This window comes from Chamaea fasciata, unplaced genomic scaffold (genome assembly GCF_029207755.1).
Source record: "Chamaea fasciata isolate MVZ Bird 193981 ecotype frontalis unplaced genomic scaffold, bChaFas1.0.hap1 SCAF_4, whole genome shotgun sequence".
In the NCBI taxonomy this organism is placed as follows: domain Eukaryota; kingdom Metazoa; phylum Chordata; class Aves; order Passeriformes; family Sylviidae; genus Chamaea; species Chamaea fasciata.
This window is the reverse complement of record NW_027094089.1, coordinates 4,373,833-4,387,752: the sequence shown is the minus strand read 5'-3', so window position 1 is coordinate 4,387,752 and position 13,920 is coordinate 4,373,833. Positions and strand designations below refer to the sequence as shown.

Sequence of the window (13,920 nt, the reverse complement as noted above, 5' to 3'; positions counted from 1 at the left end):
TTTGTGTTTATTTCAGGGCATAACTCCTGTTTCAGACTCTGCTATGCTGATTGAACAAGAACAGAGATAAACTGTTACATATAGAGAGTAATCTACATTTTCTCCCAGAAAAATATACCTAAATGTTCAGCAGGCAAACATACATACATAGCTTCACTGTTTCTGCCTTGGGCTAGATAACGTATGCATATGAATCTAGGACATTTTAAAAGTGGCTTGTATATGAAGCAGTACAAATGAAATTAATACATTGGTAAGTGAGGGAAGAAAAGAATATTCAAAATTATTCTACTGTGATACCAGATATCTTTCTACTCATATAAGAATAATTCCACTATGCTTAATTACAGTTTATTACTTTTTTTATGGATGGAGCCTCGTTCACTTATATTGAGTGACTTCTGAGCCCAGCTGAGAAAAACAAGCACTTTCAGTCCCTCAAGTGAGAAGCAGAGAACACAGAAATACCTATGCACAAATATAAATGTGGTTTGAAAGTGGTTGGGGTTCTTTATAATTATGTTTTGCTTCCTGGTCAGTGAAGATGCGATTTGATGAGAATCAAATTATGAGAAGTGATTTGGAGGAAAATCTCTATCTCTGCTTAAATTCTGGCAAAATAGATCTATGTAGAAATCATTTAGAAATTGTAAAAGACAAAATACCATAAGACCCTCCTTGTAAACACACGTTATATAAATGGTGTAAACACCTGGATGGGGGTTTGCTTGACCTGGAATGTTTCTAGGAGAGGACGGCAAGGTGTGACCACACTCCCCAAATGCTGCAGAAGGGTTTGCCCTGGGAGCCCCTTGCAATGTCTGAGGGCTTGGCACAGAATTATGACAACAAAATAGTTTGCCTGAACTGAAGAGACTTCACTTTAGTAGTAGGAACTAGGACTAGGTTTTAAATTTCAAACTTAACAAAAAAGTCTGATTTAAAAGACAGTTTTAAGACCTCAACAAAACGTATAAATACATTCTGTTTAATTTTGCCAAAATTATGTATGATCATTTCTTTTACTGTGAAAAAGTATTCTGTTTATTTTTTTGGCCTTCTTCATTCATTACAACTTACCTTAATGAATTGCAAGTAGTGATTTGTAGGTCTACCACTAAAGAATAGTATGTTTTGAAATTGTTACTTTCTTTTGTCTTATGCTGTTTAACAAACATTTCTGCAGGTGGAAAAAGCAACAACAAAACCAAGAACAGCAACAACAAAAAAATGAGTGCAGCACCCCTTTTTGCTGCTAACATTTTTCCACTGCTAAAGAAAGAAGAAATATTTTCCCTGCAGTGACACTGTTTTGGTATAAGTCTACAATATTAAAATATACTGCCATGTGATGTTCTAAAAGCACCACTATAAGAGATATTAAGTTATTTATAAGATCTACAGGGAATTAGACAACCCATGTAAATCAGTCTCTCATAATGTTTGCATTTTCCACTGAGTGATAAAAAAATAAAAGTCCATAAGAATGCAAAAAAGTACTTGGCATCCAGAGCAATTTACTACTTGGGGAAAAAAATTCCATATTGTGCCTTCTCAGCACAAATTCATCTCTTTGTTTCCAGCAATTCAAAGTCAAAAGGCAAGGCTTAAGATACAGATTCAGGTTGAGTGTACTGAACCCTAAAATTAATTTTAATGCAACAGTCTAGGTATGTGATTAGTCTGCATTATTACAATTTATTTTTGGACATTATCACTTGCTAAATGTTCCCATCACTTTGGGCAAACCTTCACAACATAGGTTTGAAAAACCTCACTGCTTGGCTAAAGAAAGCTGCTTTGGATGCCAGCTAACTCACAGTGCTGCTCTACTTCACTTGAGGCCTGCCAGAGAGAACTGCTTGAGAAGCTGATTTTTAAGAACCCCTTAAAGCTGCTGAGCAGTCTCAGCAACCCTGGAGACCTGTGAGCACTTAACTCTTCTAAAAGGCAAGCCCAGGAGAAAAAGAATTGAATCTGTACCTCCATATCATGTTTAACTATGTCAGGGCAGTTAAAGTGCTCTTTGACAAAGTAGTTTACATTTCACATAACTTCAGCCATTGCCCTCCTACATCCCTACAGCATTTAAATGTATTGTGTTCCATTTATCTGTTTTTACACCACTAAAAATATCTACTAAGAAACATTCAGTACAGCTTTATTTTGAGACTAATTTAAGATTTCAGCACTGAAAACATTAAAAACTTCTTCTTCTTCTCAAGAAGAAGAAGACTGTGTTTATTTCACAATCTATCACTGTGTCAGAAGGACTGCTAATATAACCTTGCAGCAATTTAAAATTTCTCTGATGCAAATCTCCACATCGTCTATTTTTTCCAGATTTAACAATAACAACAATTACATTTTCATGTGTACAGGCTTTCAGCAATTTAAAGAATCTGACTAAATATGGATATTGGTGAAGTTTTGCATCTTGAAATAAATTATTTCTTATTTGACATACAACTTAGTCCCAGTATAGACTCCAAAAGGAATCAATTTATTTTATATCAGTTATGTCAGTAGTTTGCAAACAGACATGAAGACCCTTCTTTAAGCTATACTTCAAGATCTTTACTTTCATACTAGAAGACCTTCAAATCACAAAGAAATTTTTCTTTCTTCTATGGCTTTTCTTACCATAATGAGGAATTATTGCCCAAGCCATTGCAGAGGCGTAGATGCCACCAATCATCCAAAACATACAGAGCCAGCTCAGGTGTTCACCTCGTTTCTCCCGAGCAAGCACTTCCGAAAAATAAGAGAAGACTGTTGGCATAGCTCCACCAATCCTAAAAGGAGATACAGATCATGGATTAAGCAAGAGAGTAACAGCCAATGAAGTTTGAACAAGCCTGTAGCAGAAGTCACCAAAAACCTCAAATATAAGCAGATTCTCTGGCAAGTGTTCTTTCCTCAAATTGCACCATGTAATGGGGATCTCTAGAGAAAACTTTCATCAGCTTGGATGCAATTTTTGTTAAATATTTCCTTGTAAATTCCATGCACTATTTATTGCATTCAGTGTTTCACAAGGGAATTGTCAATGTATCAGTCACTGGAACAGAAACCAGCACAAAGTCTTGACTTTCACCAATACAAAATCATGGCAGTCTACTGACAAGTGTCAAAATACATTGCTTCTAATGGAATATTATTAATCATTTTCCCAAAGAGTAATGGGTATTTCTCTAAGTCTTACTTCTCACGATTTAGGTAACCAAGAAGTAACTAACTGTCAATGATTTTTTTACACACAATTCAAAACAGATTCTACTCAGCTGCACTACATGAATAGCTAAGCCCTAGCTATGCTGGCTTTTTACCTAATTTTTTTATGAAAAGCATATGCATTCATATAATATTCATTCATGGTAAAATAAACATGGTCTGAAGGTCATTTGGACCAAAAGAAAAACCAAAAAAGCAGAAGATTCAACTTGGTTTTACAAAAATTAAAGTACCTCAAAGTAGGTATTACTTTTGGTACCAGTTTCCCAGTCATCTTTTACTATCTTTACCTGCTCACTGCATACACAAGCTGTCTGTTCTACATCAAGACAAGTGCCTGCAGATTTTACTTTTTCCAATGAAGAAAATACCTTCAGATTACATACTTGAAAACATGGCATGGTTTGAATTTTTAAGTGAATTTAAAGACAAATGAATATTTTACAATGTCATCTGGGAGCTGCCAAGCAGGAAGGAAACAGCAAACCTCAAAACAGTTTTAAACAGATATTAATAAAGGAAACATGAATACAGAAATGGTATTTCACCACTACAAAAATTCAGTGCCACAGCCACATGGTTTGTTTTAATATGTCTTCATGTACTGTGATGAGGCACTGGATTAAGCAGTTACACTTGTATAGTGGACTGCTCTTTTCTCTTTTCCTTTATACAGCTCTTCACAGAATCATAGAATGCTTCAGTTGGAAGGGACCTGAAAGATCAGCTGATTCCAACCCCTTCATATGGGCAGGGACACCTTCACTAGACCAGACTTCTCATAGCTCCATTCATCCTGGACTTGAACATTGCTATGGATGGCACAACATTCCTCAGCAACCTGTTCCAGTGCCTCACCATCTTCACAGGAATATCTAACCTAACCTAATTCTTAATATCTAACCTAAACCTGTCCTCTTTCAGTTTGAAACCATTTCCCCTTGTTCTAACACTACATGCTATTGTAAAAAGTCTGCCTCTATTTTTCTTACAGGATCCCTTCAGCTACTGAGCGTCTAGTTAGGACACCCTGAATCCTTGTCTTCTTTGAAATACTGCTGGTTGATACTTAGCTTTACAATGAATCTTTTGCATAGTTGAACCTGCTAGCTGTTAAAGGCTCTGCTGGTAACACAAACATTTACACCTCTAGAGATTCTTGTCTCATACGCAGCTAACCAGGGCTGTATCCCATTTCTTCTCATGGGTGGAAATAATGAAAGCCTTCTCTAGGAAACTGCCCACTTACAGGCAACAAAGAGACCTTGTCCTTGGAGCTTCCCCTGGAAGCCTGGGCTGAGGAAAAATTGAGGGGCCATGGCCAAGGGTAGAACCACAACTCATTTTCCTCTGATGGGGAAACCCTGCTGTCTCAGTGCTTTTATGGATTCAGGGCTCTTCCAGTTCCCAAAATATAAATGGATTACAGCTATGATGTAAACTCTCCAGGGTGCAGAGACAGCTTTGAATTGCACTCTTACAATATTCCGAGTACGCATGGTTCTAATTAGAGTTTCTTCTCCAAGGTTAAAAATTTACTACTAGAACCAGAAACAAGACCTTCCTCTTTCCTGAAAAAGCTCAAAAGTGCTGATGAGGAATTATAGGTGCCCACTTTCAAGAAGACCTAATTTAATAGGTTGCTCATGGCATCCTTTGGATGAATGTTTCAAGTTGAGAAAACCTACCTTGTCTTAATGTCACAAAATGAAGAGAAGCTGACCAAAAGTAGCAAAAAAGGCATCTCCCACCTATCAGCATGAACCAACTATGTCATGGATGATGAGAAGCAGATGCTGCTTTAGTAGCTAAAACTGATCCAGGTGGGTTGACATGCATTCTAAAAGTTCTCCAAAGCTACAGAAGAAACCCTGTCTATACTCACTAAATCAATAGGGCAACTTTTCTAGCAAATAGACCTTTTATACATGTAAAAGAATTTCTGGACCCAGAAAATTAAAATGTTTATTTAGGATATGCAAATAAGCAGGAAGAAATAATCAGCTTTGAAAACTCACATTTTTTCTGTTTCAACAGATTGATTTATTTGGCACTTCCAGTGAGTACATCAATAGGCTAAGAAACAATTTAAAGTCCAGATACTACATTCATATTCATTAAACAGTGGAAATAACCTGTCTAGAATTTAAAGGAGAGATAAAGAATGTACTTCCACCACACAGAAAACTGCTGCTATGTAGAGTTGTAGGTCTTTGTTTCATAGCCAGGGTATAGAAAAGTGTGTTGTGCACTTTTTTGCACCTTAAACCTGTGAATGGAAAATTTGCCTCTCAGCTGGTTAAACTCTTCCCTCTGGCCTCTTGTAAGTGTGGACTGATACCGCTACAATATTTTAGGATAGTGGTACCTATGAAGCTCTTCCTGTATCACAAAGCTACTACAAAGATTAAAAAGCTATTATTAATATTTTAGAAAGGCTAATCAACAGCAAAACTGGAGGAGCAAGGAGAGAGATGGAGAGGAAGCATCCTCCTGCAGAAAAAGAAAAAAAATTCTTTTGCTCTTAGTGCTGGACAATCTCAAAGTGGCAGTAGCCATGTGTCCATTCCCTAAAATTTTCTCCTAAATGCAGGACAAGTGACAGCAGGAAGGGAGAGTAGGGTCAGCTACAACTGTTATCACACCAAACAACAATGAGAAATCACATTAAAAACTGAAATTAAGTTTGAGAAGGATCTTTCTTTGCTCCCTAGAAGAGAACCTTCTCTTCCAAGGAGCAAAGAAATTTCTTCCTGACTTGCAGAAATTTTAACTTGTGCTTGGTACTGCAGTCATTTTCTATTATAGAATTAATATGGTATCTGGTATACTGAACACTGCTAGCAGAAGCGTAAACTACCTCTCAAAGACATGGGCAAGAAAAGATCAGAGTATCCCCAGCTTTTCCCATCAGTTTCTATTGAGGATTTTTAAGATCTTTCAGCTGCTATTGCTATTTATGAACTAACTTATCAAAAGTTCATATTTAAAAATCCCATCACCAAATCACCCAACAGCTGCAAGGAAGACTATAATGATTACAGTTAAAAAAAAAAAAAAAAAAAAAAAAAAAAAAAAAAAAAAAAAAAAAAGAAGAAGCTAGATCCCATCTTCACTTGCACTCAGTAAACCCTTGATAATTCACTGCCCCCAGGTGAGCCTTTCCATACTTATGTGGAAGGAACACTACGTGATTTTAAACATTTTTGTATTGTAAGTTTGAAAGCAACCGTGTCTTTTTTGCCCACCAACATTTTGTGAAATGCATGGTGGCATGCACAGGAGTGAATTTCAAGTAAGATTAAAAGCGGAGCTGCTACAAATTTTTCAGTACAAAAACTTCATCTTTTGTTTTAAGGGAAATGCAAATGCTATTTTCCCCAAGGATACAGTGTTAAGCCTGCTTCTGGCTATTAATTGGTATGATACAGTGGGCTGTTTGCTGTTACTGTACTAGCAAATTATATGGCTCATCATCACTTGTAGAAAATAATTTGATACATGAAACTATATTCTTTGCTTATGTCTGCCTGTGCAGATGAAAAGCCTCTGAAAACTGTGTTGACTTGAGGAGAACATTAATTCTAAAAATGGGAAGGAGTTTAACTTTCCTAAACACAAATTATTGAAACAAGCTGAAGTTTTTATATCTCATCTGTTATTCATTTCTGTTAACTCTTCGGTTATCCTAACCAAAGCAGTGGATATAAACATGTTACCCACTGATAGCAGAGAGGAGTCCATGTGCTCCTTCCTTAGGGATCACAAAATTAAGTATCTTGTTAGTATGTACAAAAAGTAAGTACTTTTTTTATCTTCACAGATAAATTGTGTGTAGTCTGAACATTTTTTAAAAAAAGATTAAAAAACCCCACTGGGATGATGATCATGAGTGATATCTGTCTCCCGAATAATACATTCTGTAATGAGTCACAATCTAATACCAACACGAGGCAAAGCTACATTGAGCTTGGCCCAAGACCATGAAATAAGCGCTTTCACTCAATAAGGATCAGACTTTTCGTGTGAAATAAAAGGATGCATGCCTTCAGCCTCGCCTTTTTTGTAAATATGTAGGAATATATGCAAGAGCAACACTGAAGAAACAGGAACCTTTTGCTACTGCACGTACTGTTTATATGTGGGAGAAAGCATAAATGTCAATCAAAAGAATTATAAATATTGATCTTTTCAATTATTCTTCATCTTATATAGTAAACCCCATTAAAAGTAGGGAGAGCAAGAGAGAATGCATATTTATGTATTTATGTACACTCTCAGTTCATGTTTGTTCTGTGAAATTGTGAGAAAGGTGAAACCAAAAGATTTAAGTGGTGCACCTCAGGAGAGTGGGTTTCAGTGAAACAAACAATAAGCTAAGACACATTTGCATTTTCTTTGTTACAAACAAAGATGATAAATGTCTGCTAATCTACCTTCAGAGCTGTGATTTGTCACAACAGATTTTGGCAACTGCACAGTGTGACAGCTGGGATGAAAACACGTCTGTGAGGCATTCAGAAACCTCTGGCTTCGGATAGAAGCTATTGTTTATTTGCAGATTCACTAGCCAAAGGGGCTTGAAATGCAAAAGCATACAAGGAATAGAGGTAATTAGGACAAAAACCCTTACGAATACTAAATATACAAGATAGGATGCTCTTCTGAAATACCTTGTTTCCTCTTTCAAACTTGAACATCCAGACTAAAAATAGATAGTGCCTGTGTGAGACAGCATTTGCAAGTTGTCACCTTGTTATTTCCTATTTGTTAAAAAGGGATAGAGTTCAAAACACAGATTCAGAGACTTAGAAACCACCCATCACTCCTTGTCCTTCCATTGTAACAGTTCTTCTTAACAGTTTTCTACCCCAGTACCACAAGTCTCATTGAAAAATACCTCTGTTGTTTTCCTTTCAGAACTGTCAGTAGACTGGCAAAGTAGGGTGAACAAACAGATCGACCTTGAGAACAGCTCCTTGAGAACTGCTGGATAAAGTTGTAGGAAACTGCATCACACTAAAGACTAAGCTTTACTTATCATTGTGCCCATTTTTAAAATAAGTGTTTCTTTGGACTATGAATAATAAGGAGGTTTTCTTGCAGGTACACAAGTGGCCTGTGTGCTATTAATAGCAGGAGAGTCCTTGTAAAAAAGATTCACATGATAATTTACTGAACTCTACAGTAGACAGTTCTGATGAAAAATGAATTGACAAATAAATAATTAATTTTCCATATTTGCCCAACACCATTTTAAAAAATCAAGTTTAATTTACATTCAAGCATATAATAGCAAAGAATTTATCTGATATGTCACATAAATTGCTTTCATATATGCTAGCATTGGTAATCACAATATCACCGCCACTGAACTTTTTCTTCTGTAGATTTTCTTCTTCTTTTTCATTCTTCTTTTCAAGTTTTTACTTGAAAGACAAATACCATGGTTACTGTCTTCTACAGACCACCCAACAAGGAAGAAAAGGCAGGTGGAATGGTCTAGAAGCAGCTGGGAGAACTCTCACAATCACTGGTCATTGTTCTCGTGGGGGATTTCAACCTACCAGATGCCTGCTGGAAAAGCAACTGAGTGTAGAGGAACCAGTCCAGGAGGTTCCTGGAGTGTGTGGATGATAATGCCCTGACACAGGTGGTCAGGACGTCAACAAGGGAGGGCATCCTACTGGAACTGTTGTTTGTGAACACAGAAGGACTGGTGGGTGATGTGATATGATGGTTGGAAGCTCTCTGGGGCACTGTGATCACAGAATGACAGAGTATTTCATCGTGGGAGAAGTAAGGAAGGGTGGTGAGAAGAACATGTACCTTCAGCTTGTGGAGGGCAAACTTGGGCCTGTTTAGAAGCCCAAGAAAGTCCCTTGGGAGGCAGCTGCGGTGGGCAAATAAGTCCAGGTACACTGGACATTCTTCAGGAAGGAAATATTAGGAAGTGAAGGACCAGGCTGTCAGCATGTGCTGAAAGTCAGACCAGCGGGGAAGAAGACCAGCCTGACAAACAGAGAACCAGACTCCAGAAAAAACAAGAGAGTTTAGGATCTATGAAAGACTAGGCAGGCTACTCAGGAAGAGCACAGGGATGTCATGAGGTCATGCAGGGAGAAAATCAGAAGATCCAAAGCCCAAGTGGAACTTAATCTATCTACTGCTATAAAAGGCAAAAAATATGTCTCAATAAATATATTAACAACAAAGATGGACTAAAGAGAATACCCAGTCCTTTTACACGAAGGGGGAAATACAGTGACAAAGGATAAAGAAAAAACTGGGGTGCTCTTTGTCTCAATTTTTAATAGTCAGGCCAGTTGTTCTCAAGGTACCCAGCCTCCTGATCTGTAGGACAGAGAGGAGAAGCAGAATGAAGCCCACACAATGCAAAGGAAAGTGTCCAATGACCCACTACAACAGTTAGACACGCTTAAGTGTGTGGGCCTGGATAGGATCCACCCAAGGCTGGATCACCTGGACAAGGGATTGAGTGCACCCTCAGGCAGCTTGCAGGTGACACCAGTCTGGGTGGGAGTGCTGATCTGCTGGAGGGCAGGAAGGCTCTGCAGAGGGATCTGCACAGGCTGGATCATGGGCTGGGGTCAATGGTGGGAGGTTCAACAAGGCCCAGGGCTGGGCCCTGCCCTTGGCTCACAACAACCCCAGGCAGGGCCACAGGCTGGGGCAGAGTGGCTGGAAAGGACCTGGAGGTACTGGTGACAGTGATTGAACAGGAGCCAGCAGTGCCCAGGGGGCCAAGAAGGCCAGTGGCAACCTGGGCTGTACCAGCAATGGTGTGGCCAGCAGGAGCAGGGCAGGGATTGTCCCCCTGTGCTGGGCACTGGTGAGGCCAGACCTGAAATCCTGTGTTTATTTTCCTACACTCACTCATCACAGGAAGGTCATTTTGATGCTGGAACATGTTTGGAGAGGACAACAAAGTTGGCGAAACATTTGGAGCAAAAGTCCTAAGAGGAGTGGCCGAAGGAACTGGGGTCTTTCAGCTGGAGAAAATAAGAAAAAAACCCTTATCACTCCCTACAACTACCTGAAAAGGGGTGTAGACAGGTTGGTCTCTCCTTTTCTAAATAACAAAAAACAGAGTGAGAGGAAATAGCCTCAAGCTGTGCCAGAGGAATTGCATAGTAGGAAAAATTTCTTCATGGAAAGGTTTGCAAAGCATTGTAACAGACTGCTCAGGGAAGTGTGGAATGTCCATCCCTGGAGGGTTTTAAAGTATGTGTAGATGAGGTGCTTAGGAATAAGGCTTACTGGAGGACGTGGCAGTATTAGGTTGATGATTGAACACAATAACTTTAAAGATCCTTTCCAACCTAAATAATTCTATGATTCAATACTTATTTTGATCTCTTTTCTGTCATGTAGTCATTCTTTATTCACCCTTGTCTAGTCTTTTCTTCCCTTTTGTATAATATTCCTTTCCTCATAAGAATACTGTCTTCTACTCTTAGGGAAGGGGAGAGGAGGTTTAGGGAAGACCACTTCTCTCTGAGGTTTAGATTCATCAGCCTTTATTCCCACCTGAAGCTGCAAGGACTGAATCAAAGCTATTTGTGAAGTTCAGACCTTGCCAACTGCTTACTTGGCTTCACTGAGAAGTGTATATTCCTTTTGGCATAGCCTATCAGCTTTGAAGCCAGTCACCTGCAGAGCTATTCATTAGCTCCCAGTGTAAAAACACGGATAGCCCTGGGTAGGACACAGCTGGATGCTGAAAAGGAATCAGAGGCAGATTTCAACCTTATAAGAGTGAGAGAATACAAGGTATTCTTCATGAAAAAGAAGTGGAACAAGCAGATATGAAGAGGTAAAAGATAAATACAACATGATACTAAATACTGATGACATAAAATTATAAAAGCTGGATGTTGGTCTAGATTTGAAGTTCCTGAAGGAACTCCTTGTAGGCCAACCGTCTTGTCCTGTTCCCACATGGTCTACATCTCTGCTGGAACATTTTTGCAGTTGTTACGTATATAGATTGCTTGCATACCCTTCATGTCATAGTCTCTAAGGGGTGGATATACAACTCAAAGTGTTTCTTCCCACTAGACATAATATACAAAACTGCTGGTAAAAGTTGGCACGTGTGAACTTAAACAGGCAACCCCTCAAAACTGCAAGTTACAGGAAACTACATTAATGGTTTTGGATTGTTGCTAACTTTTCATTCCCCATGAAAACAAGAATAATTTGAGAAAATATCTGAATTACAGGTTTTGTTCTACCATAGTAAAACCAGCACTCTGTGGTAGATCCCAATAATGTAGGAGTACTGCAGGAAGGTTTAGAGATTGTCTAAGGAAGGATGAAGAAAACCATCTGAAGGTGAGTCTCAGATATAGTGAAATACAGTCTAAAGCAGTCTGGAAAAGGAGTGTTACCTTAGTACATCTTGAGAAATACCTTTATTCACAAGGGATAACAGGCAGGGGAAAAAATAGCTTTTAGTTACATCAGCTAACAACATCTAACCTGTATTTCCTCATATTTGCATGGGCCTGGAGAAGAAATACGGCCAAATTGGCAATTCCAGCAAAAAGAAAGAAATCTTTTCAGACTGAAAATATTGTGTGCTTTAAAAATACATTTTTGTGCTTTTAATTGTGCTTTTAAAATAACATTCATTTAGCAATTTTTATTTTGCTCAGAAGAAAGAATAACTTTCTGCCAGGAGCAAACATATGAAGTTGTCTGAAAATTTTCTAAATTATAGTTCACCTCAAAATATTTATTTCAGCTAGTTTTCACTGAATGAAAATTTGATTTATTTTAGAAGAAGTATTTGGGCTGTATAAGCATGATTTTTTTTCCTCCAAATTGTATAATCTCTGCATATCTCAAAGCAACCAAAATGAAATTTACTGGAACGAATCTGTAGTGCTGTTTTAATCACTTCATTAAAAACTTAGTTGTTGTACTTTAAAAAATTTGCATCTAAAATTAACAGCATCAAAAATATTGAACTAATAGCTTAGATTAATTTTTTTTAGAAATTGGATAAAATTATGTAGCTGAGAATAATATTTTACAATGGTGGTGTTGAACAGACAACAGCTCCATCTTCATTCAAGTTAGCAGCTTTGTTGTGAGTCATATTCTACATCAGAGAAATTTTCCTGTGACATTTTCAGAGAGATACAACAAGGTGCTTTTTGATGATAAATATTTGCACCTTCCCCCAAAGGTTATTGATGAATACAACTTACAGTTTCTTTTCCAGATCTTTTCACTTTGTAGGAAACCATGTCTAAAGCCCTCCTAGACATTTTTCAGGCTTTTGGATTCAATTTCTGTATGAGTTTTGATTTTCAATTTTGATCAATGGAAAAATCACAGTTCTGATATTATTTTCTGGAAAAGGAAATGATTTTGGAGACTTTCCAAAATTTCTTCATTCTTTTGTCTAGCTTAAGTTTACCTTACAGAATTTTGTATGTCTCAATACTCTTTATGCAGCAGTATCTTCATGTTATTTATACTGGTTTGCATTCAAAATCTCTTTATTGCCTGCAAAAGTTTTACTAGTCTTAGAGTATTTTCAGATTAAAAATGGGGGGGAAAAGTAGTTGAAGAGGTAATTTTCTCCCTGAAAATTTTACTTCTATAAATATATTTTCACTGCAAGTGATTATGAGAAGAATATATTTTATAGTACTTTTAATAAAATCTTCTATCATAGACACATTTATTTTTCATGCTTCTTACCCTTTTTCTTTTTTTATTATCTTAAAGATAACAGAGGAGTTTAAACTCTATATACTTAAATGATTTTATATCATTTGAGCACTTCTTAATATTTAAATGATCTTTAATTAAAAGAAATTGTCCAGATAACGCTCTGCCACTTCAGAAAACTCCTACTCCTCTCCAGTCTGAATAACAAAACTATTTTGCCTTTAAAACATAACATTCAGCTCTTTCCTTAAAATCATTCTAATTCCTTAGTTGGGGTCCTTGAATCACACAAAATTACTGGAACAAAGCATCCTCCCTTGAAAATGGAGGTACAGTGGAATGTCATCAAGAAGACTATGGAAAATGTGTGCCTTTTCCCAAAGGAAGCCAGAGGCCTGGTTACCTGGATATGGAGAAGGCTGAGGCACTCAACAACTTTTTTTTTTTCCCCTCAGTCTTCCTTGCAAAGAGCTGCACTCACACCAGCTGCAGAAGGCAAGGCAGGGGAGCTGGAAGAATGACAACATCCCACTTGGATGAGATCAGGTTTCAGAACACCTGAGTAGCCTGGAGGCACACTGACTGATGGGACATGATAAGATCCACCACTGGGTCCTGATGGAAATTGGAAGATGAAGTTTCTAAGCCACTGTCCTCCATTTCCCATTGATTGGAAAAGGGGAAACACCCATCAAGGTGAGCTTTTCCTCATCTTGAGGGTCTAAGAAACAGATTCTTTTCAAGAAACCTCATGACTTTCACACCACTAGCCTGATGTCATCTGAAGGGGGTTATTCAGGGGGAAAATCCAATCTTTGAAGAAAGCAGTGAATATGAGACAGCCATGAGCCTCTCTCTGCAGTAATTGCTATGAGAAATGACTGCAGTTCATGCTGTCTTTTTTGTTATTGCTGTTGTTTGATTGGTTTGGAGTTTGTTTTGTTTCAGAGAGTCCATTTAAAATATAGCACACAGTGA

General features: G+C 37.8%; 1 protein-coding gene across 1 annotated transcript in view; it reads right to left on the bottom strand.

Annotated features, from left to right (window-relative positions):
- The window catches only part of SV2C (synaptic vesicle glycoprotein 2C), an 80,037-nt gene that overhangs the window by 40,411 nt on the left and 25,706 nt on the right, over window positions 1–13,920 (bottom strand). The window contains exon 3 of the mRNA XM_066182274.1: window positions 2,644–2,795. Within this exon, the coding sequence (XP_066038371.1) occupies window positions 2,644–2,795 (152 nt within the window). The remainder of the gene's footprint in view (window positions 1–2,643; window positions 2,796–13,920) is intronic.